The 26,344-nt window shown below is 42.8% G+C and overlaps 1 protein-coding gene across 1 annotated transcript in view; it reads right to left on the minus strand.

Annotated features, from left to right (window-relative positions):
- The window catches only part of LOC115138749 (metabotropic glutamate receptor 1-like), a 43,090-nt gene that overhangs the window by 3,531 nt on the left and 13,215 nt on the right, over positions 1-26,344 (minus strand). The window contains exons 3-7 of the mRNA XM_065025849.1: positions 8,625-8,860; positions 5,028-5,274; positions 3,865-4,033; positions 3,081-3,207; positions 469-857 (exon numbers count right to left, since the gene is read on the minus strand). Of these exons, the coding sequence (XP_064881921.1) occupies positions 469-857; positions 3,081-3,207; positions 3,865-4,033; positions 5,028-5,274; positions 8,625-8,860 (1,168 nt within the window). The remainder of the gene's footprint in view (positions 1-468; positions 858-3,080; positions 3,208-3,864; positions 4,034-5,027; positions 5,275-8,624; positions 8,861-26,344) is intronic.

Below are 26,344 nucleotides of genomic sequence, written 5' to 3' on the forward strand. Positions count from 1 at the left end.
CCTAGATCCCAGAGCATGCCATAGAGCCCTGAGAAGGCCCTAGAGCCCTGAGCATGCCCTAGAGCCCTGAGAAGGCCCTAGAGCCCTGATCATGTCCTAGAGCCACGAGAAGGCCCTAGAGCCCTGAGCATGCCCTAGAGTCCTGAGCATGTCCTAGAGCCCTGAGAAGGCCATAGAGCCCTGAGCATGCCCTAGAGCCCTGAGAAGGCCCTAGAGCCCTGAGCATGTCCTAGAGCCCTGAGAAGGCCCTAGAGCCCTGAGAAGGCCCTAGAGCCCTGAGCATGCCCTAGAGCCCTGAGCATGCCCTAGAGCCCTGAGCATGCCCTAGAGCCCTGAGAAGGCCCTAGAGCCCTGGTCAAAAGTAGTGCACTGTTTATGGAATGTGGTGTCATTTCGAACGCATCCAAAATCAAAACCAAACAGATTAATACAAAAAAAAGAGACTAAGGAATAAGTCTATATAATCACCTGGGCCCAGGCGCTCATAAAACGTGGCTTCCTGGTACAGATCTTCTTCTTGCTGCCTGCCAGGATACGTGCAATGCGGTTGGTCTTGGTGACTAACGCTGAGTAGCACATGGCGGCTGAGAGGCCCACTAGGAGGCGCTGCAGGTAGCAGGAGACCACGGTGGGCCGGGCGATCAGGGTAAAGGGGCAGATGTAGCCCAGGAAGATGCCGGCCAGGATGATGTAGCAGAGCTCACGGCTGGAGGACTTGACCACGGGCGTGTCTCGGAACAGGACGAAGATGAAAGTGACGAAGGAGGTGACTAGGATGCCCAGGCAGGCAAACACCACCTGGACGATGGACTCCGGGTTCCCCCACTCCAGGTACCGCAAGGTGATGGGCTCACAACCTGGGAAGAAGACACAGATAAAGAGAAAATGTGTGAGACCTTGCTCTGAAGATGTTTCACTAGAAACAAAGGAAAAAGGCTCTAATGTAATAGGCTAATGGTTGATTCGTTGATGGGTTGATTGGTTGATTTAACCTAGGTCCTAGTCCAATATCTTTCATGGTATGTCTTACCTGACACTTCTTAATAATTCAATATTAAGAAAATGACCCAAAATCACAAAGGTGAGAAACCAATAGTGGGTCGAAATTAGAATGCTGCCCAGCTGCCCAGAATGAATGCTGCCCAGAATGAATGCTGCCCATGTTGCCCAGAATGAATGCTGCCCAGTTGCACATAATGAATGCTGCCCATGTTGCCCAGAATGAATGCTGCCCATGTTGCCCAGAATGAATGCTGCCCAGTTGCCCAGAATGAATGCTGCCCATGTTGCCCAGAATGAATGCTGCCCAGTTGCCCAGAATGAATGCTGCCCATGTTGCCCAGAATGAATGCTGCCCATGTTGCCCAGAATGAATACTGCCCATGTTACCCAGAATGAATACTGCCCATGTTACCCAGAATGAATGCTGCCCATGTTGCCCAGAATGAATGCTGCCCATGTTGCCCAGAATGAATGCTGCCCATGTTGCCCAGAATGCTGCCCAAAATAATATTAATTAAACATGGGTAGCCTATAGAATTTTACTTTCACCAAATCAACCACCAAAAAGCCTGTGTGACCGCTGTCTCCAGTTTGAAAACACACCAAGAATTAAAGTAGGTTTTTAGCTCAACTATAAATAAACCCCTTTTCTCTACTTAGGGAGGGCTAGTGCACAGCACAGCTAGCCATGGGGAGGGGAGGAAGAGACAGGCTGGAGTACAGAGCATAACCATGGAGGAAGAGACAGGCTGGAGGACTCATTAAATCAGAGCATAACCATGGGAGGGAAGGGGAAAGGACAGGACTGTAGCAGGACTCATTAAATCACTGTAAAGTATCACCAGTCCATGGGGAGGGGAGGAAGAGACAGGCTGGAGTACAGAGCATAACCATGGGAGGGAAGGGGAAAGGACAGGACTGTAGCAGGACTCATTAAATCACTGTAAAGTATCACCAGTCCATGGGGAGGGGAGGAAGAGACAGGCTGGAGTACAGAGCATAACCATGGGAGGGAAGGGGAAAATCACTGTAAAGTAAATCACTGTAAAGTATCAGTCCATCCAACATCACAACTGGTCATTAAATCACCAGTCCATCCAACATCACAACGGTGTCCGTTCACAGACAAACCTAACTGATGCCAAACATTTTAACAATTTTATATCGACATCAAACTGCAAACACAAAATAATCACATAAAGGTCATTAAGTAGTTTGTGTTATGATAGTTCAAATAATTGCTATCTAAACAAAATGTTTATTTTCACAAAGTTGTTGACAATTATTTTTGGGGGATAGTGTTGTCGTTTCATGTCTAATGCCTCTGGCGTAAAAGTAAGAAATGTGAATGAATTTAAAGGAGCTCGTCTGAAGGGTTTGAAAGCCGTTTGAAAGTAGAACGGGTAAGCAGCAGCGGCAGCAGCGGCAGCATCGGCAGCAGGAGAGAAGTAGGGCTGTCTGCAACACGTTGAACATGATTAATGGTGCTCTGGCGCCATGGGGACACCTTTGAAAATAGGACAGCAGTATAGGACAGGTGGGTGTTATAGTGCTGCTACTAACCATTATGGATGTATAAACTCTGTTGTGCTGAAATGAAGTGTTGTCCTGTGAAGGTTTTAGGGAACTGAACGTCAAAATAAGGGCGTAATACCCCTGGGGGAATGGAGCTTCCCCTGTGAATAAGATATCTGCTCTGATCTCGAAAATAATATGCTATTATACAGCTGAACAGAAAGGCAGAGCGAAACACGTGAGCAAGGAACTCCATCTAAATACTGCAAGTAGCCAATACGCTGTAGGCCTACTATAATTTCAGGTAATAATACACAAGATAAATACAATGGTAGAAGATAATATATGTCATAGAATCCTCTGATGTACTGTAACCAGGTGTATTTTGGCCCTGCTTAGCTGTGTATATGTTGCTGAAGGCACCTCTACAAAGACAAGAAAAGCTGAAACCAAACAGCATACCCTCCTAACAAAAACAACAGCATGATGGCACTGTTTTGTACCCTTTCGTTTGTTCCCATTTAGTCACAATTCTGTAGATATGGAAGAGGGAATGGCTGTACCTTCCAGTTCGGGGTCCGGCCACCAGCCCAGCTCGCAGGTCCTGCAGGTGAACTCATCCTGGACGATCTCGTTGTCTTTACAGGGCGTACAGATCCAGCAACAGCTCACCTCTCCCTTCCTGATCACCTGTATCCATCAAACACATTGAGTGATTGTATGTATTAGATCATTAAAAACACCTACAGACAGGATGAGATAACACTGTTAGTGTAGCCCCTCTACTTACTCCATTAACTCATACAGCCGCTCCCAGTTCACTCCCTAGTCCCCACCAGTTCACTCCCTAGTCCCTCCCACTTCACTCCCTAGTCCCTCCCAGTTCACTCCCTAGTCCCTACCCCTTCCCAATGGCCCTTCATTTGCAGGGCCTGTATAAGTATAATCAAGGTAGTGGTGGAGTGTCAACCATATTTCTTACACCTTACAGATCTGCAAACTGAAAGGTTTTTGCAGATTGCTGATGTGTTAGTTGGGCTAACACAAGCTTTCACAAAGGCAGATTGATTTGAATTACGAAATCAAATGCCAGTTGGCGTCCTAGTGTTAATGAAAGTCAATGGATAAATGAATAATACGCTTCAGTAGCATCAGCGTGTGTGTGTGTGTGTGTGTGTGTGTGTGTGTGTGTGTGTGTGTGCGTGCGTGCGTGCGTGCGTGCGTGCGTGCGTGCGTGCGTGCGTGCGTGTGTGTGTGTGTGTGTGTGTGCGTGCGTGCGTGTGTGTGTGTGCGTGTGTGTGTGCGTGTTCGTGCGTGCTCGTGTGTGTGTGTGCTATTGACCCGCACCTTGATCTCTCCCTTGGAGCAGGGCACACTGCAGACGGAGCGGACCATGTCACTGCGGTTTATCTGCATCATGTAGTCATCGATGCTGAGCTGACCCTCGTGCCACGAACCCACGTTGATGTAGTCGAATGCACCAGGCTCCACATACTGGAGGTTCATTATTTCATACCTAACAGGGGAGGGAATGTTGATTTGATGAAGATCGTTGTTGACAAAAAATATCTTAGCACATATAAAATATCTTAGCACATGAAATATCTTAGCGCATGTAAAATATTTTAGTGCATATAAAATATCTTAGCACATATGAAATATCTTAGCGCATGTAAAATATCTTAGTGCATATAAAATATCTTAGTGCATATAAAATCCGAAACTTGCATTTGATTCAAGTCTACATAGACTTATTTTCGTTGTGAAAGGGAATGCAACAGATTAAATTATGTTAATGGTCAGGGGACTTTGGTTTATTGGTTTATTCGGATTCCCATCAGCTTTTTCCGAAGCAGCAGCTGTTCTTCCTGGGGTCCACACAAAGAACATATAACATGACATGTAACAAAACACAGATAGACAAGGGCAGTCACACAAACCTCAAGTACAACGATATACAAACAATACAACTAAAGAACAATAAATGTGTAGAGTGTGTGTTAGAGAGAGTGTGTGTGTGTGTGCGTGCGTGCGAGCGTGTGTGTGTGTGTGTGTGTGTGTGTGTGTGTGCGTGCGTGTGTGTGTGTGTGTGTGTGTGTGTGTGTGTGTGTGTCCTTTCACAGTCCCTATTGTGCCATGAGATGTTGTTTTATCTCCCTAAAATGACTTTGGGATAAATATATATACGAAGGCGCTTCTCTTCTTTCAAAGTTGTCAAGTACATACATGTATTTGATATGTTTCAGTATGATTCATCCATAATGAGCCTCTGGGAACATCTTTCTAATCATCTGCAACAGTATTCTCACAGTCAAGGGATTTGTATTGAATACAAAGAGTTGCTGTACTGGTCGAATTCTAGCGCCGTCATCTCGCTCAAGGCACCAACTTCTTAACCATTAGATCAAGAGGAAATCCCATCTTAAGCCGAGGCACCCTGTTGTTTTTGTCTTACGGCAGTGCTATTTCATCATGAGAACGTGACTCCAAATCACCTGGGCTACACCTACCTGCCAGGCGTGTCCCCATTCTCATCAAACCACACGTCTTCTCCAGACACCCCAGTGAAGGAGGTCCTCAGGAGGAACTCCAACAGCTGGCTTCCATCGATGGGGTCCATGGCCTCACACAGTCCCACATGGCCGGGGCAGAGGTGGCTGTGCATGTCATGCAGACCCTGAGCCATGGCGTAGATAGCGTTGATGACGAACCCCATCTTACTGTCCTGGACATAGTTGTCCTCCAGACTTTCGTAACCTGTAATTAAAACATGAAATTAAGATTAGGGGTGGATTGTTTTCCTGTAATGTAAAGAAAGAAAGTGCAACATGTTTCAGTGCTGCAACCATTATACAAAAATTATATAATGCTACAATGCTATGCAATACAAAGTGCAATAGATATTCATAGCTGAATATGAAATAAACAATCATATTTTTCTATTATCACATTTTTGGCAGCAGAATACTGACTGACATATTGCAAAAGAATGATAGGGTGTCCAAAGACACATGCTTATTGTTATTCTTGGGCCTATTTGTTTATTTGGATCCACATTAACTTTTGATAATTTTAGGCATCAGAAGGACACACTGTTCTGTTCTCTTTTGTTCTCTTTAGTTCTCTTCTCTTTTGTTCTGTTCTCTTTTGTGCTGCACTGCGCTGTGCTGCTCTGCTCTGCGCTGCTCTGTTCTGCGCTGTGCTGTGCTGTTCTGTTCTGTGCTGTTCTGTTCTGTGCTGTGCTGCGCTGTGCTGCGCTGTTCTGCGCTGTGCTGCGCTGCGCTGCGCTGTGCTGTTCTGTTCTGTGCTGTTCTGTGCTGTTCTGTGCTGTGCTGTTCTGTTCTGTGCTGTTCTGTTCTGTGCTGTTCTGTGCTGTTCTGCGCTGTGCTGCGCTGTGCTGCTCTGTGCTGTTCTGTTCTGTGCTGTTCTGTTCTGTGCTGTTCTGTGCTGTTCTGTGCTGTTCTGTTCTGTTCTGTGCTGTTCTGCGCTGTTCTGTTCTGTGCTGTTCTGTGCTGTGCTGTTCTGCTGTTCTGTTCTGTTCTGTGCTGTTCTGTTCTGTTCTGTTCTGTGCTGTTCTGTTCTGTGCTGTTCTGTGCTGTTCTGTGCTGTTCTGTTCTGTGCTGTTCTGTTCTGTTCTGTGCTGTTCTGTGCTGTGCTGTTCTGCGCTGTTCTGTTCTGTGCTGTTCTGTTCTGTGCTGTTCTGTTCTGTTCTGTGGTTAGGGCATCAAAGGGCAGGCATTATATAATAGCATCAAAGCATTCCTGTTACCATGGAGCCACCAAAAGTGTTGTATTTGGAAGTCGCCCATTAGGTATAAATAATGGGGATATTATGATTAATTGACAGAGGAAGAAAATCTATTATTCTAATGTATTCCTTCCTCCCTCGATCCTTTTGTCTCCTTCGTTTGCCAGAAATACAGGGCTCGTGAATTACATCGTATTATGCCATATGTTAAAAGATGGAGACTGCAGGGTAACATTTTGATGATTTACAAAAGGTATACTATTTGAATAGAGCAATATATAATAGGTCCAGTACCACCCTAATGGATTAACAAGCGTTATGCAAGCTAGAAGCAGTATAAGTAGCACATACCGTTGGTGATCTTATGCTACAATATCTCAATGTTAATAACAGTCTCCGGTACAGAAAGTCATCAACATTAAGCATCAAATAAACAATTGTGTTCATTTCAATTTGTAAATCCAACAGTTATGCAGTGATTGCTCGGTTTTCAGATGTGTTTGTTTGTAGTCGTGCTTGTGTTCTTTTTTTAAAATCAATCAGCTCACTGAGTGATACAAGTACTAACAAATACACCAACGATAGATTGGATAGGGTTGTAGTGGATAGTGGCAGGCAGAGTGGGAGTTATATTCAGACAAGGTGTACCTGGTGGTGCCCCACTTAGAATGAGTCCTTGAGTTTGACCCTTACTTACTTCACTAACTTTTCACTCTTGATAAAGTAGACATGCATACAGATAATCACTACTATTTCACTCTTTAAGTATATCAGCTGTTGACCATGTTTCGTTTAATATAAGATAATAGTAATAACAATATATGCCATTTAACAGACGCTTTTATCCAAAGCAACTGACGGTCATGCATGCATACATTTAATGTATGGGTTGTCCCGGGAAACGACCCTCCTAACTTGGCGTTACAAGCCTCATGCTCTACCAACTGAACAATTTAACATCTTTCTTTGTCCTCATCTCATCCTACTGATAAATCTTGTAATGTCATGAGACCTACTACTTAAGTGTGTGTACTGTATGTACACGCTGGCGTCCATTCTAACACCACGGTGTCTTAACGTATTGGGCCGAGGTCCATATAGGATCATGCAGCATGTGGTTCTACAAGGCAGACCAGCCAGCTGGCATCTCATTGAATGCTTTCAAATGTTATTGGGCTATGTTTTATACAGCAATCTCAAAAGCAGTTGTTGTGATCTCACTGCAATGCATAAAACCACCCCAATAGCCTTATATAGTAGAGGTCAACAGATATACATCGGTAAGGTTGAATTTCAGGGTTGCTATGACTCTGATTTCGTCTCCATGCAGCCTAGGAAAAACCGTCTAAACCACAAAGGGCAATGACTTCCCATCAAACAAATCCTAGAGTTGTCTCTTGATAAATCACAATATCAGTGGACCTCTATGTATATTGCCAGAGTGACGTGCTTTACGAAATCATTCAGATAAAATACACACTCACCATCTTGGAGCTCTATGCAAAGAAACAGTAGACGTGACTCAACAGCAAACTATAACTCTGTCTCTGATTATCACACGTGATCATTATCCCTCTCATACATAGGAAGTAGAGAAACGTAGGGCTTGATTTGTGAAATGAGGTGTAAGAGGAGTCTTTCTTGTCAAAACAAGATGGATATAGATTGGAAAAAAATATCAACAGCAGATTGACCAAGGGAACAGGACATGTAAAAGAGAAATGTAAATCCATGCTAAATATACTGTTGCATGCAGTGTATATATACGTTTACCTTCAATACATTGTTTTTGTCAACAAAAAGAAGTCATTTCTTCAGAACTCATGACTAGATTTGCTAAGCTGTTGTCCCTGACTCGACAAGCTTGGGTTAAAAAAAGTAAACGTACAGCTAGCTCAAAAGGAATATAAGAGCGCGACAACAACAAAAACATTTTGAAAACATGCTTTCTGAGCATTGTTTCAAGTGATCAATATAGCTTTAGCTAATCAAATTCATCTTGATTATAAAAAATAATAATTGTGAGCTCAAATGTGCCATGATAATTCAATTTACCTAGATCATCTTTGGTTGGCCAGGAGAATGGTTCAGAAAAAAACAACAACAACATAGTATTATTGTTTGGCTCCAGTAGATGCACAGAAACGTTCACCCTAAACTACTCATAATAGAAGAAATATATATCGTTCGAGTTTCATGAAGCTTCTAGACTTTTGAAACAAAAATACCAAAATGATATCAAATCTAAAAATCTTAATGCAGTTATTAGTTGAGACAACATCAAGTATACCATGTTAGTTTACAATGTAAGTCATCAAACCCTTCTGAAGAAACCATTATTATACTCTATCATATCTACCTGAGCAGTTTTTCATGTAGTTCATGTTCTCCAGCGGGTGCCCTGGGATGCGGCACTGGAACCTGTACTGCCAAAACTCAGGGAACCACGGGTTCCTGGTGTTGGTGTGGAGGCGGAGCTTCAGGAAGTAATCATCAAAAGACGTCACCTCCTCCGACTGCAGCTTCACAGTGATCCCGCCCACAGCCTCCTGTTCATAGCCCTCAACCACCTCATCTCTGTCTGCCCAGCCATCACTGTGGAGAGAGACACATTAGCTTTGTAGTAACATCACTGTTAGAGAGACTAGCTTTGTAGTTACCACCCTTAAATGGATGGTCCTTTAGAGCGTTTCAATGGCATCCTAATAAATAAGTTTGGAACGGTTTTACATAAATCTGTCAGGGACTGAGACAAAAGGTTTTTGTTTGCCTACATCGAAGAGACAGACGTTGTAGAGTCTGAGGGATGTGGCAAGACAGCATCTTCAAGCGTCACAACAAAAGCTGAAGCTATGGTGTGACAAAACCGCAAGAGAAAGAGAACTGAAGTCTGGGTGTTACTACTCTTACCTTCTGGGACAAGTAAAGTGCTTGCCAAGTGGCAAGGGCCTCAAAAGTGGTCAGCAAGACAGGACCAATATAAACTATGAGATTCTCTGTCTAGGAAAACTGTGTCCCAAACAAAGAATATTGCAGAGAGTATCAGAAGTAAAGTTAATGAATATAGTCTCTGTGTTGCGTGCACTCATGTCATAGCTTAGGGAGGAGAGATGAGCGTGCGCTCCAGGACACAAAAACATCACAGTAACATCATCACAGCTTCTTGCTCAAAGACTTCCACCACCTTACTATGCCCAGCCATCACTATAGGGGCCAGGACAGCTGAATCAGTATCATACAGATGCAGGATCTTAATTTGAGCCAGTTGCTACAGCAATAAAATAATACTGCAGCAACAGGAAATGTGAATTATTATGTGGATTATAACTAATGGACATTGTTGTAGGGGATGATAGATTTTTGTTAGGGAAAATCAAGTCTGAAATTTCAAAGTGGAAATTACAAACTTTAGGAGCCTTTTAAAAACTCAAGTTTTCATTTCCTAAATTCTTAGCAACCAAAGAGTGATCACATTAAGATCTCACATCGGTTTATACCTCGAATGACACTCCTTGCAGTCTTGCCAGGGGAATATGCTAATGATACAAAAATTAAACAATTGAATGAATGTCCTCCTCCCTTCTCCAGCATGGCAACATCACCAGTATATAGCCATCTGTTTCACAGCACTACACACACACTATGTGCCAAGAACTTGCTGCTCTGACGTCAGCACATAGAAGTCATCACACAAACCATAGTAGGAACAAAACACACTCGACGAGGCCAAATCACTTTGATGTGGGACACAGAATTGTTGTATTGTCTAACCTTTACATTGATGGAAGGAACCCTATATAACCAAATCAAAGACAATGACAAATGTAATGTCAGCATTCAAGGAAAAAGCCCTGGTCCCTTGTCTCCTTGAGGGACCACACACACACATGTAGTGTGCAAAAAATGGATACTCTACTCTACTGTACTCTACTGTACTCTTCTATACTCTACTGTACTCTACTGTAGTCTACTGTGCTCTACTGTAGTCTACTCTACTGTACTCTTCTATACTCTACTGTACTCTTCTATACTCTACTGTACTCTACTGTAGTCTACTGTGCTCTACTGTAGTCTACTCTACTGTACTCTTCTATACTCTACTGTACTCTTCTATACTCTACTGTGCTCTACTGTAGTCTACTCTACTGTACTCTTCTATACTCTACTGTACTCTTCTATACTCTACTGTACTCTACTGTAGTCTACTGTGCTCTACTGTAGTCTACTCTACTGTACTCTTCTATACTCTACTGTACTCTTCTATACTCTACTGTACTCTACTGTAGTCTACTGTGCTCTACTGTAGTCTACACTACTGTACTCTTCTATACTCTACTGTACTCTTCTATACTCTACTGTAGTCTACTGTACTCTACTGTGCTCTACTGTACTCTTCTATACTCTACTGTACTCTACTATACTCTACTATACTCTACTGTACTCTACTGTACTCTACTGTAGTCTACTCTACTGTACTCTTCTATACTCTACTGTACTCTACTGTAGTCTACTGTGCTCTACTGTAGTCTACTCTACTGTACTCTTCTATACTCTACTGTACTCTACTGTAGTCTACTGTGCTCTACTGTACTCTACTCTACTGTAGTCTACTGTACTCTACTGTAGTCTACTGTACTCTACTGTGCTCTACTGTGCTCTACTGTACTCTTCTATACTCTACTGTACTCTACTATACTCTACTATACTCTACTGTACTCTACTGTACTCTACTGTAGTCTACTCTACTGTACTCTTCTATACTCTACTGTACTCTACTGTAGTCTACTGTGCTCTACTGTAGTCTACTCTACTGTACTCTTCTATACTCTACTGTACTCTACTGTAGTCTACTGTGCTCTACTGTACTCTACTCTACTGTAGTCTACTGTACTCTACTGTACTCTTCTATACTCTACTGTACTCTACTGTACTCTTCTATACTCTACTGTACTCTACTGTGCTCTACTGTAGTCTACTGTACTCTACTGTACTCTTCTATACTCTACTGTACTCTTCTATACTCTACTGTGCTCTACTGTAGTCTACTCTACTGTACTTTACTATACTCTACTGTACTCTTCTATACTCTACTGTGCTCTACTGTAGTCTACTCTACTGTACTTTACTATACTCTACTGTACTCTTCTATACTCTACTGTGCTCTACTGTAGTCTACTCTACTGTACTTTACTATACTCTACTGTACTCTTCTATACTCTACTGTGCTCTACTGTAGTCTACTCTACTGTACTTTACTATACTCTACTGTACTCTTCTATACTCTACTGTGCTCTACTGTAGTCTACTCTACTGTACTTTACTATACTCTACTGTACTCTTCTATACTCTACTGTGCTCTACTGTAGTCTACTCTACTGTACTTTACTATACTCTACTGTACTCTTCTATACTCTACTGTGCTCTACTGTAGTCTACTCTACTGTACTTTACTATACTCTACTGTACTCTTCTATACTCTACTGTGCTCTACTGTAGTCTACTCTACTGTACTCTTCTGTACTCTACTGTGCTCTACTGTAGTCTACTGTGCTCTACTGTAGTCTACTCTACTGTACTCTTCTATACTCTACTGTGCTCTACTGTAGTCTACTGTGCTCTACTGTACTTTACTATACTCTACTGTACTCTTCTATACTCTACTGTGCTCTACTGTAGTCTACTCTACTGTACTTTACTATACTCTACTGTACTCTTCTATACTCTACTGTGCTCTACTGTAGTCTACTCTACTGTACTTTACTATACTCTACTGTACTCTTCTATACTCTACTGTGCTCTACTGTAGTCTACTCTACTGTACTTTACTATACTCTACTGTACTCTTCTATACTCTACTGTGCTCTACTGTAGTCTACTCTACTGTACTTTACTATACTCTACTGAACTCTTCTATACTCTACTGTGCTCTACTGTAGTCTACTCTACTGTACTTTACTATACTCTACTGTACTCTTCTATACTCTACTGTGCTCTACTGTAGTCTACTCTACTGTACTTTACTATACTCTACTGTACTCTTCTATACTCTACTGTGCTCTACTGTAGTCTACTCTACTGTACTTTTCTATACTCTACTGTACTCTTCTATACTCTACTGTGCTCTACTGTAGTCTACTCTACTGTACTTTACTATACTCTACTGTACTCTTCTATACTCTACTGTGCTCTACTGTAGTCTACTCTACTGTACTTTACTATACTCTACTGTACTCTTCTATACTCTACTGTGCTCTACTGTAGTCTACTCTACTGTACTTTACTATACTCTACTGTACACTTCTATACTCTACTGTGCTCTACTGTAGTCTACTCTACTGTACTTTACTATACTCTACTGTACTCTTCTATACTCTACTGTGCTCTACTGTAGTCTACTGTGCTCTACTGTAGTCTACTCTAATTTACTCTACTCTCCTCTACTGTACTGTGCTCTACTTTAGTCTACTCTACTGTACTTTACTATACTCTACTCTACAGTACTATACAGTACTCTACAGTACTGTACTGTATTGTACGCTACTCTCCTGTACTCTATTGTACTGTACTTTAATCTACTCTACTGTACTGTACTCTATTGTACTGTACTCTACTCTACTGTACTGTACTCTACTGTACTGTATTGTATTCTACTCTAATGTACTCTACTATACTGTACTGTACTGTACTCTACACTTTACTCTACTCTACTGTATTGTACTCTAATCTACTGCACTCTACTGTACTGTAATCTATTGTACTCTAGAGCAGTGGTTCCCAAACTTTTGATAGTCCCGTACCCCTTCAAACATTCAACCTCCAGCTGCGTACCCCCTCTAGCACCAGGGGCAGCGTACTCTCAAATGTTGTTTTTTTGCCATCATTGTTAGCCTGCCACACATACAGTACACTGTGCAATACATTTATTAAACATAAGAATCAGTGTGAGTTGTTGTCACAACTGGCAAGTGGGAAGTGACAAAAAGCTATTATAGGACAAGGGCACAAATAATAATACTAATCAATCATTTAGCTCTTTATTTAACCATCTTACATATATAAACTTATTTGTTAATAGAAAACTGTGAATAACTCACCACAGGTTAATGCGAAGGGTGTGACATAACTGCAATGTTGGGTTGTATTGGAGAGAGTCTCAGTCTTAAATCAGTCTCAGTCTCAGTCTTAAAATCACAGCCTGTGCCTGTATTTAGTTTTCATGCTAGTGAGGGCCGAGAATCCACTCTCACATAGGTACGTGGTTGCCTGTATTTAGTTTCATGCCAGTGAGGGCCGAGAATCCACTCTCACATAGGTACGTGGTTGCAAAGGGCATCAGTGTCTTAACAGCGCAATTTGCCAAGGCAGGATACTCTGAGCTCAGCCCAATCCAGAAATCTGGCAATTCAATTTTCACAGAACAGCTTGTTGCAATTCCGATGAGGCTCTCCTGTTCAGATATGGGTAAGTGGACTGGAGGTCAGGGCATGAAAGGGATAATGAATCCAGTTGTTTGTCTCATCCATTTCAGGAAAGTGCCTAATTGCTCACCCAACTCACTCAGGAGCTTCACTATATCACATTTGACATTGTCGGTAAGGTTGAGTTCATTTGCACACAAACAATCATACAATGATGGAAAGACCTGTGTGTTGTCCTTGTTAATGCAGACAGAGAAGAGCTCCAACCTGTGTGTTGTCCTTGTTAATGCAGACAGAGAAGAGCTCCAACCTGTGTGTTGTCCTTGTTAATGCAGACAGAGAAGAGCTCCAACCTGTGTGTTGTCCTTGTTAATGCAGACAGAGAAGAGCTCCAACCTGTGTGTTGTCCTTGTTAATGCAGACAGAGAAGAGCTCCAACCTGTGTGTTGTCCTTGTTAATGCAGACAGAGAAGAGCTCCAACCTGTGTGTTGTCCTTGTTAATGCAGACAGAGAAGAGCTCCAACCTGTGTGTTGTCCTTGTTAATGCAGACAGAGAAGAGCTCCAACCTGTGTGTTGTCCTTGTTAATGCAGACAGAGAAGAGCTCCAACCTGTGTGTTGTCCTTGTTAATGCAGACAGAGAAGAGCTCCAACTTCTTCTTTTTTTCTCTTCTTTTTTTTAACCTTTATTTAACTAGGCAAGTCAGTTATTTTCAATGACGGCCTAGGGAACAGTGGGTTAACTGCCTGTTCAGGGGCAGAACGACAGATTTGTACCTTGTCAGCTCGGGGGTTTGAACTTGCAACCTTCCAGTTACTAGTCCAACACTCTAACCACTAAGCTACCCTACCCATAGCCTCAATTTTGTCCGCACATTGAATATAGTTGCGGAGCGTCCCTGTGAGAAAAAACATCACCCAGATAGGCCAGTCCTGTAAAAAACTCGTCATCATACAAACGGTCAGACAAGTGAAAATGATGGTCAGTAAAGAAAACTTTAAGCTCGTCTCTCAATTAAAGATTTTTTTTGTCAATATTTTGCCCCTTGATAACCAGCTGTATGTTGTAAAAGCGTTACATGGTCGCTGCCAATATCGTTGCATAGTGCAGAAAGTACACGAGAGTTTAGGGGCCTTGCTCCCTGTTATGGGTTTTGCGCCATCAGTACAGATACCAACATGAGCAGCAGCTACATACGGACCGTTAGTGGAATTTCTGCGAGAGAGTAACTGTTGATGTGATTGGATGTTAATTATTTGACTAGGCCACCTGTATTTGACATTGTGTTGTTATTTAAATGTGAATCATATTAATTATTATTTGATGTAGCCCTACGGCTTTGTGGTTAGCCCAGTTTGGGAATACCTGCTCCAGAGTACTCTACTCTACTGTACTGTAATGTGCTGTACTGTACTCTAATGTACTGTACTTTACTCAACTGTACTGTCCTCTACCATACTCTACTGTACTCTATTGTACTGTACTGTACTCTAATGTACTGTACTCTATTGTATTGTACTGTACTGTACTGTACTCTACTGTACTCTATTGTATTGTACTGTACTGTACTGTACCCTCTATAGTACGCCACTGTCCTGTACTCTACTGTACTCTACTGCACTCTACGGTACTCTATGGTACTGTACTGTACTGTACCACTCTACTTTACACTCTCTATAAAATGTTGTTTCAGGAGAATATGACTAACTATGTTACTTTTCAAACCAAATTAAGCTCAGTTATGGATGTGTTGGCCAAAGCAGTGGTGGCTGAAATAAGTAAAATGTTTGATGATGGGTCTACTGATCGGTATAGTAAAATGTTTGATGATGGGTCTACTGATCGGTATAGTAAAATGTTTGATGATGGGTCTACTGATCGGTATAGTAAAATGTTCGATGATGGGTCTACTGATCGGTATAGTAAAATGTTCGATGATGGGTCTACTGATCGGTATAGTAAAATGTTCGATGATGGGTCTACTGATCGGTATAGTAAAATGTTCGATGATGGGTCTACTGATCGGTATAGTAAAATGTTCGGATGGGTCTACTGATCGGTATAGTAAAATGTTCGATGATGGGTCTACTGATCGGGTATAGTAAAATGTTCGATGATGGGTCTACTGATCGGTATAGTAAAATGTTTGATGATGGGTCTACTGATGGGTATAGTAAAATGTTGGATGATGGGTCTACTGATCGGGTATAGTAAAATGTTTGATGATGGGTCTACTGATCGGTATAGTAAAATGTTTGATGATGGGTCTACTGATCGGTATAGTAAAATGTTCGATGATGGGTCTACTGATGGGTATAGTAAAATGTTCGATGATGGGTCTACTGATCGGTATAGTAAAATGTTCGATGATGGGTCTACTGATCGGTATAGTAAAATGTTCGATGATGGGTCTACTGAGTAAAAAATGTTTGATGATGGGTCTACTGATCGGTATAGTAAAATGTTCGATGATGGGTCTACTGATCGGTATAGTAAAATGTTCGATGATGGGTCTACTGATCGGTATAGTAAAATGTTCGATGATGGGTCTACTGATCGGTATAGTAAAATGTTCGATGATGGGTCTACTGATCGGTATAGTAAAATGTTCGATGATGGGTCTACTGATCGGTATAGTAAAATGTTCGATGATGGGTCTACTTATCGGCATAGTAAAATGTTCGGATGGGTCTACTGATCGGTATAGTAAAATGTTCGATGATGGGTCTACTGATCGGTATAGTAAAATGTTCGATGATGGGTCTACTGATCGGTATAGTAAAATGTTCGATGATGGGTCTACTGATCGGTATAGTAAAATGTTCGATGATGGGTCTACTGATCGGTATAGTAAAATGTTCGATGATGGGTCTACTGATCGGTATAGTAAAATGTTCGATGATGGGTCTACTGATCGGTATAGTAAAATGTTTGATGATGGGTCTACTGATGATGTTTGATGATGTCTACTGATCGGTATAGTAAAATGTTCGATGATGGGTCTACTGATGGGTATAGTAAAATGTTTGAATGGGTCTAATGTTAGTAAAATGTTTGATGATGGGTCTACTGATCGGTATAGTAAAATGTTCGATGATGGGTCTACTGATCGGTATAGTAAAATGTTCGATGATGGGTCTACTGATCGGTATAGTAAAATGTTTGATGATGGGTCTACTGATCGGTATAGTAAAATGTTTGATGATGGGTCTACTGATCGGTATAGTAAAATGTTTGATGATGGGTCTACTGATCGGTATAGTAAAATGTTCGATGATGGGTCTACTGATGGGTATAGTAAAATGTTTGATGATGGGTCTACTGATGGGTATAGTAAAATGTTTGATGATGGGTCTACTGATCGGTATAGTAAAATGTTCGATGATGGGTCTACTGATCGGTATAGTAAAATGTTCGATGATGGGTCTACTGATCGGTATAGTAAAATGTTGGATGATGGGTCTACTGATCGGTATAGTAAAATGTTTGATGATGGGTCTACTGATCGGTATAGTAAAATGTTTGATGATGGGTCTACTGATCGGTATAGTAAAATGTTCGATGATGGGTCTACTGATGGGTATAGTAAAATGTTCGATGATGGGTCTACTGATCGGTATAGTAAAATGTTCGATGATGGGTCTACTGATGGGTATAGTAAAATGTTTGATGATGGGTCTACTGATGGGTATAGTAAAATGTTTGATGATGGGTCTACTGATCGGTATAGTAAAATGTTCGATGATGGGTCTACTGATCGGGTAAAATGTTCGATGATGGGTCTACTGATCGGTAAATGTTCGAGATGGGTCTAAAAGTAAAATGTTTGATGATGGGTCTACTGATGGGTATAGTAAAATGTTTGATGATGGGTCTACTGATCGGTATAGTAAAATGTTCGATGATGGGTCTACTGATCGGTATAGTAAAATGTTCGATGATGGGTCTACTGATCGGTATAGTAAAATGTTCGATGATGGGTCTACTGATCGGTATAGTAAAATGTTCTGATGGGTCTACTGATCGGTATAGTAAAATGTTCGATGATGGGTCTACTGATCGGTATAGTAAAATGTTCGATGATGGGTCTACTGATCGGTATAGTAAAATGTTCGATGATGGGTCTACTGATCGGTATAGTAAAATGTTCGATGATGGGTCTACTGATCGGTATAGTAAAATGTTCGATGATGGGTCTACTTATCGGCATAGTAAAATGTTTGATGATGGGTCTACTGATCGGTATAGTAAAATGTTCGATGATGGGTCTACTAATGGGTATAGTCAAATGTTTGATGATGGGTCTACTGATCGGTATAGTAAAATGTTCGATGATGGGTCTACTGATCGGTATAGTAAAATGTTTGATGATGGGTCTACTGATCGGTATAGTAAAATGTTCTACTCTACTGTACTTTAGTCTAATCTACTCCACTGTGCTCTACTGTACTTTACTCTACTGTACTCTACTCAACTCAACTCTACTTGACTGTACTGTAATCTACTCCACTGTGCTCTACTGTACTTTACTCTACTGTACTCTACTATACTCTACTGAACTCTACTTGACTGTACTGTAATCTACTATACTGTACTCTACTCTGCTCGACTGTACTGTACTCTACTCAACTGTACTGTGCTCTACTCAACTATACTGTGCTCTACTGTACTGTACTTAACTATTCTCTACTGTACTCTACTCTACTGTATTCTACTGTACTCTACTGTTCTGCACTCTACTGACCTCTACTGTACTGTACTCAACTCTACTGTGATGTACTCTACTATACTGTACTCTACTCCACTCGACTGTACTGTACTCTACTTGACTGCACTGTACTCTACTCAACTGTACTGTACTCTACTGCACTCTACTGTACTATTTTGTATTGTACTCTACTCTACTGTACTGTACTGTACTCTACTGTCATAAGTAGAGTAAGTGGATGTCATAAGGTGAAAGCACCAATTTGTAAGTCGCTCTGGATAAGAGCGTCTGCTAAATGACTTAAATGTAAATGTAAATGTACTGCACTCTACTGTACTGCACTCTACTGAACTCTACTCTACATGACTGTACTGTATTCTACTATACTGTACTCTACTATCCCATACTCTACTGTACCCTACTCTACTCTACTGTACTGTTCTTAACTATTCTCTACTGTACTGCACTCTACTGTACTGCACTCCAATCGACTGTACTGTACTCTACAAGAGTGCACTGTACTCTACTCAACTGTACTGTGCTCTCCAATTTGTAAGTCGCTCTGGATAAGAGCGTCTGCTAAATGACTTAAATGTAAATGTAAATGTACTCAACTGTACTATACTTAACTCTTCTCTACTGTACTGCACTCAACTGTACTGCACTCTACTCAACTCTACTGTACTGTACTATACTATACTATTCTCTACTGTACTCCACTGTACTCTACTCCACTGTACTCTACTCCACTGTAATCTATTGTACTATACTCTACTGTACTCTACTGCACTCTAGTGTACTCTATTGTACTGTACTTTACTCCACAGTATTGTATTGTACTGTACATTACTCTACTCTACTGTAATTTACTCTAATCTACTCGACTCTACTGTACTCTACTTTACTCTCCTGTACTCTAATATACTCTACTCTACTGTACTCTACTGAACTCTACTGTAAAGTACTCTACTGTGATGTACTCTACTATACTCTACTCTACTCCACTCGACTGTACTGTACTGTACTCTACTCAACTGCACTGCACTCTACTCAACTGTACTGTGCTCTACTCAACTGTACAGTGCTTTACTCTACTGTACTGTATTGTACTCTACTATACTGTACTATACTATCCCGTACTCTACTGTACTCTACTCTACTATACTCTACTCGAATGTGCTCTACTCAACTGTACTGTACTCAACTGTTCTGTGCTGTACTGTACTGTACTCTACTGTACTCTACTCTGCTGTACTCTACTGCACTCTACTACACTGTACTTGACTCAACTTAAATGTACTGCACTGTACTGTACTCTACGGTACTCTATTGTACGGTGCTGTACTGTAATCTCCTGTACTGTACTCCACTGTGCTCTACTCTACTGTACTCTACTCTACTGTACTGTACACTAATGTACTGTACTGTACTGTACTCTACTCTGCTGTACTCTACTGTATTGTACTGTACTCTACCCTACTGTACTGCACTGTACTGTACTTTGGATAAAAGCCTCTGCAACAGTAAGTGGCATATCCACTGCATGAATGAGGTCCACCCTGACAACAAGCCTTTCCTCTCATTCTCCACACAGCTTACTGCACTGCTCTGCAAAACAATCATTTTTTCAGTTGCAAGTCTCCTTGACCCAGAAAGAAGGGATGGTCGCACCAGCCCCCTCAATCATCTAGATCTGTGTAATTGAAAGTCGGGTCACAATCCCAGGTAACTGCAGGAGGGTTGTGTAATTGAAAGTGGGGTCACAATCCCAGGTAACTGCAGTAGGGTTGTGTAATTGAAAGTCGGGTCACAATCCCAGGTAACTGCAGTAGGGTTGTGTAATTGAAAGTCGGGTCACAATCCCAGGTAACTGCAGTAGGGTTGTGTAATTGAAAGTCGGGTCACAATCCCAGGTAACTGCAGTAGGGTTGTGTAATTGAAAGACGGGTCACAATCCCAGGTAAATGCAGTAGGGTTGTGTAATTGAAAGTCGGGTCACAATCCCAGGTAAATGCAGTAGGGTTGTGTAATTGAAAGTCGGGTCACAATCCCAGGTAACTGCAGTAGGGTTGTGTAATTGAAAGTCGGGTCACAATCCCAGGTAACTGCAGTAGGGTTGTGTAATTGAAAGACGGGTCACAATCCCAGGTAAATGCAGTAGGGTTGTGTAATTGAAAGTCGGGTCACAATCCCAGGTAAATGCAGTAGGGTTGTGTAATTGAAAGTCGGGTCACAATCCCAGGTAACTGCAGTAGGGTTGTGTAATTGAAAGTCGGGTCACAATCCCAGGTAACTGCAGTAGGGTTGTGTAATTGAAAGTCGGGTCACAATCCCAGGTAAATGCAGTAGGGTTGTGTAATTGAAAGTCGGGTCACAATCCCAGGTAAATGCAGTAGGGTTGTGTAATTGAAAGTCGGGTCACAATCCCAGGTAACTGCAGTAGGGTTGTGTAATTGAAAGTCGGGTCACAATCCCAGGTAACTGCAGTAGGGTTGTGTAATTGAAAGTCGGGTCACAATCCCAGGTAACTGCAGTAGGGTTGCCACTTTCATTTGACTAAATGTTTTCAATGATTTTCATTTTGATAAAATATTTGAATGCAAGGAATTCAAGGTTATTTGTTAATGTACAAATGTACATTTTAAAGTTGTGTCATTAGATTTGGTGTGGGGTGGGGTCGTGCAGCGTGGTGTGGGGTCGTGCAGCGTGGTGTGGGGTGGGGTCGTGCAGCGTGGTGTGGGGTGGGGTCGTGCAGCGTGGTGTGGGGTCGTGCAGCGTGGTGTGGGGTGGGGTCATGCAGCGTGGTGTGGGGTGGGGTCGTTTCTGCATCTCTATGTCCCCTATCCTCCAGGCCGGCTCGGTCCTCCCCTCCCGCTCCGTGGCTCGACGACTCATTGCGAGCTCACAGAACAGGGCTCCGCGCAGCCGAGCGGAAATGGAGGAAAACTCGCCTCCCTGCGGACCTGGCATCCTTTCACTCCCTCCTCTCTACATTTTCCTCTTCTGTCTCTGCTGCTAAAGCCACTTTCTACCACTCTAAATTCCAAGCATCTGCCTCTAACCCTAGGAAGCTCTTTGCCACCTTCTCCTCCCTTGGATTGCGTCCTACCTGACAGGTCGCTCCTACCAGGTGGCGTCTCCCTCACCACGTCCTCTCACCACTGGTGTCCCCCAGGGCTCTGTTCTAGGCCCTCTCCTATTCTCGCTATACACCAAGTCACTTGGCTCTGTCATAACCTCACATGGTCTCTCCTATCATTGCTATGCAGACGACACACAATTAATCTTCTCCTTTCCCCCTTCTGATGACCAGGTGGCGAATCGCATCTCTGCATGTCTGGCAGACATATCAGTGTGGATGACGGATCACCACCTCAAGCTGAACCTCGGCAAGACGGAGCTGCTCTTCCTCCCGGGGAAGGACTGCCCGTTCCATGATCTCGCCATCACGGTTGACAACTCCATTGTGTCCTCCTCCCAGAGCGCTAAGAACCTTGGCGTGATCCTGGACAACACCCTGTCGTTCTCAACTAACATCAAGGCGGTGGCCCGTTCCTGTAGGTTCATGCTCTACAACATCCGCAGAGTACGACCCTGCCTCACACAGGAAGCGGCGCAGGTCCTAATCCAGGCACTTGTCATCTCCCGTCTGGATTACTGCAACTCGCTGTTGGCTGGGCTCCCTGCCTGTGCCATTAAACCCCTACAACTCATCCAGAACGCCGCAGCCCGTCTGGTGTTCAACCTTCCCAAGTTCTCTCACGTCACCCCGCTCCTCCGCTCTCTCCACTGGCTTCCAGTTGAAGCTCGCATCCGCTACAAGACCATGGTGCTTGCCTACGGAGCTGTGAGGGGAACGGCACCTCAGTACCTCCAGGCTCTGATCAGGCCCTACACCCAAACAAGGGCACTGCGTTCATCCACCTCTGGCCTGCTCGCCTCCCTACCACTGAGGAAGTACAGTTCCCGCTCAGCCCAGTCAAAACTGTTCGCTGCTCTGGCCCCCCAATGGTGGAACAAACTCCCTCACGACGCCAGGACAGCGGAGTCAATCATCACCTTCCGGAGACACCTGAAACCCCACCTCTTTAAGGAATACCTAGGATAGGATAAAGTAATCCTTCTCACCCCCCTTAAAAGATTTAGATGCACTATTGTAAAGTGGCTGTTCCACTGGATGTCATAAGGTGAATGCACCAATTTGTAAGTCGCTCTGGATAAGAGCGTCTGCTAAATGACTTAAATGTAAATGTAAATGTGCAGCGTGGTGTGGGGTGGGGTCGTGCGTCTAGCTTGTACGGTGCCTTGCGGAAGTATTCACACCCTTGGCGTTTTTCCTATTTTGTTGCATTACAACCTGTAATTTAAATAGATTTTTATTTGGATTTCATGTAATGGATATACACAAAATAGTCCAAATTGGTGAAGTGAAATGAAATAAAATCACATATTTCAAAGAATTATACAAAAAAAAACGTAAAAGTGGTGTGTGCATATGTATTCACCCCCTTTGCTATGAAGCCCCTAAATAAGATCTGGTGCAACCAATTACCTTCAGTCATATAATTAATGAAATAAAGTCCACCTGTGTGCAATCTAAGTGTCATATGATCTGTCACATGATCTCAGTATATATACACCGTTTTCTGAAAGGCCCCAGAGTCTGCAACACCACTAAACAAGGGGCACCACCAAGCAAGTGGCACCATGAAGACCAAGGAGCTCTCCAAACAGGTAAGGGACAAAGTTGTGGAGAAGTACAGATCAGGGTTGGGTTATAAAAAAATATAAAAAACTTTGAACATCCCACAGAGCACCATTAAATCCAGTATTAAAACACTGAAAGAAAATTGCACCACAACAAACCTGCCAAGAGAGGGCCACCCACCTAAACTCACGAACCAGGCAAGGAGGGCATTAATCAGAGAGGCAACAAAGAGACCAAAGATAACCCTGAAGGAGCTGCAAAGCTCCACAGCGGAGATTGGAGTATCTGTCCATAGGACCACTTTAAGCCGTACACTCATCAGAGCTGGGCTTTACAGAAGAGTGGCCAGAAAAAAGCCATTGCTTAAAGAAAATAATAAGTAAACATGTTTGGTGTTCGCCAAAGGGCATGTGGAGACTCCCCAAACAAATGGAAGAAGGTACTCTGGCCAGATGAGACTAAAATGTAGCTTTTTGGCCATCAAGAAAAACGCTATGTCTGGCACAAACCCAACACCTCTCATCATCGGCAGGAACTGGAAAACTGGTCAGAATTGAAGGAATGATGGCTGGCACTAAATACAGCGAAATTCTTGAGGGAAACCTGTTTCAGTCTTCCACAGATTTGAGACTGGGACAGAGGTTCACCTTCCAGCAGGACAATGACCCTAAGCATACTGCACTCGATTGGTTTAAGGGGAAACATTTAAATGTCTTGGAATGGCCTAGTCAAAGCCCAGACTTCATTCCAATTGAGAATCTGTGGTATGACTTAAATAATGCTGTACACCAGTGGAACCCATTCAACTTGAAGGAGCTGGAGCAGTTTTGCCTTGAAGAATGGGCAAAAATCCCAGTGGCTAGATGTGCCAAGCTTATAGAGACATACCCCAAGAGACTTGCAGCTGTAATTGCTGCGAAAGGTGTCTCTACAAAGTATTGAGTTTGGTGGGGTGAATAGTTATGCACGCTCAAGTTTTCAGTTTTTTTGTCTTATTTCTTGTTTGTCTCACAACATTTTTTATTTTGCATCTTCAAAGTGGTAGGCATGTTGTGTAAATTAAATGATACAAACCCCCCAAAATCTATTTAAATTCCAGGTTGTAAGGCAACAAATTAGGAAAAATGCCAAGGGGGTGAATACTTCCGCGTGGCACTGTATGGCTCGCTGGGCGAACCCCCCCCCCCCCCCCCAAAAAAAAAACCTACCATTCTGTACTAACTGTAATTTTTATTCAGACATATGGAACAACACAAACATAAGACTCATAAATATCAAAAAGAAGTAACAAAGACCAATAGAAACAAATTGTAGCATATAAATTCAAATAAAAAAGATAATTTAATTATTACACTATTAACCTATTAATAACAAAAAACACACAAATAAAACTAAATTGCACAAATCCGACATCACACCAATAGAATAACACACTTATAAAGAAGAGAACCTGATTATTACACTACTGCACTTCAAACAGGAAACACACAAACTAAATTGCACAACTAATTGCATTAGTACTGTACAAAATTTGAGGTGCGCTGTTTGATAGATTCCCCCGCTCCCCCTACCTCGGGCTTCCAGTCAACCTACCCCAGCCCCCTCCCCGTCTCGTACTTCTGAGCGGGAGACCTTCCCAGGCAGTAGCCTGCCTAGCTCACAAACTAGAATCAGGGTGCCGACTCCAACAAGTTTAATTGACCCACAGTCCCACCGTCCCACAGTCCCACACGGTGACATGATATCATTGACGTGACGTGCAAACGAGCGATAGAAAACCGATCGCGTAAATGTCACCATTCGGAATATTTGTATTTCATTTTTTGTTGCGGCCGCCAATGCCGTCTCCGGCTGCTGCCCATATCACCTATGCCTAAATCTGCGACTGGGGTCGTGAGTTATTCTTCGGAAAACAAATGAGGTCCCCAGAATACCACTGATCTAGATGGACCCAATCTTCCACACAGCCCAGGATGGATGGATGGTCACCACTAACCACTTACTGCACTGCTCTGCAAAACAATATTTTTTCAGTTGCAAGTCTCCTTGACCCAGAAAGAAACAGCCACACCAATTCCATGTCCTATTCATCCTTCACGGAGACGTCACAAGCTGCATAACTCAACTACAGAGATTTTTTATATCTGATTTATACGACTTACTTTGTTTGTATTTCTGTCTTTTGATGAGGAACTGTCCAAACCGTTTTCCAGGGTTAGCCTGAATGGTCCAACTGTATTGCTATCTTGTGAAAGGAAATGACTACCTGTAAGAACCTCTGAGACCAGGCTAATTCAGGGCAGTTTGAGCTGTTAGCTTGAGCTTGAGCACTACTCCTGTCAGGTATTCATGCTAGCTAGCTCCATCCTCAATGGATAGATACAGTCGAACTACAGCGAGGGAATGTCTTCCAGCTGATATGTGCTTTGATGCTCAGTAGTCCTCATCACTGGGCTCTGTGCTGGAGATGCCCCCCTACATTACCCTAGTCTCCCACTGAGTCTGTGATCTGACAGGGGGAGAGGGAGCTGTCCCATATTACCCAAGCCTCCCCAGTTTGCCTGTGACCTGACAGGAGAAAGAGAGAGAGAGAGAGACAGCGAGAGAGAGAGAGAGAGAGAGAGACAGCGAGAGAGAGAGAGAGAGAGACAGCGAGAGAGAGAGAGAGACAGCGAGAGAGAGAGAGAGACAGCGAGAGAGAGAGAGAGACAGCGAGAGAGAGAGAGAGACAGCGAGAGAGAGAGAGAGAGAGACAGCGAGAGAGAGAGAGAGAGAGACAGCGAGAGAGAGAGAGAGAGACAGCGAGGGAGAGAGAGAGAGAGACAGCGAGGGAGAGAGAGAGAGAGACAGCGAGGGAGAGAGAGAGAGAGACAGCGAGGGAGAGAGAGAGAGAGACAGCGAGGGAGAGGGAGAGAGAGACAGCGAGGGAGAGAGAGAGACAGCGAGGGAGAGAGAGAGAGAGAGACTCACTGTCTAACCATGCATTATTCAGGGTTGTGAGTGTGAATCAAAGCTTCTTTCTTCCTTCAGAAGGAACTCCACTACTGCTAGAATAATAATAATACTTATTGTGTTCCAGTATAAACTCTGAGTAAACCATGGGGGCCTTAGTATGAAATATCAAAGATCCAAACAGCAACATATTATTTTGAACAATCCTCAAGAGTCATGATGTTAATTTTGTGTTTCCATATGATGAAAATGAGGTCAATCACTCCACAAAATGGAGTAAGGTAAGAACAGC

Source organism: Oncorhynchus nerka, linkage group LG12 (genome assembly GCF_034236695.1).
Source record: "Oncorhynchus nerka isolate Pitt River linkage group LG12, Oner_Uvic_2.0, whole genome shotgun sequence".
Lineage (NCBI taxonomy): Eukaryota > Metazoa > Chordata > Actinopteri > Salmoniformes > Salmonidae > Oncorhynchus > Oncorhynchus nerka.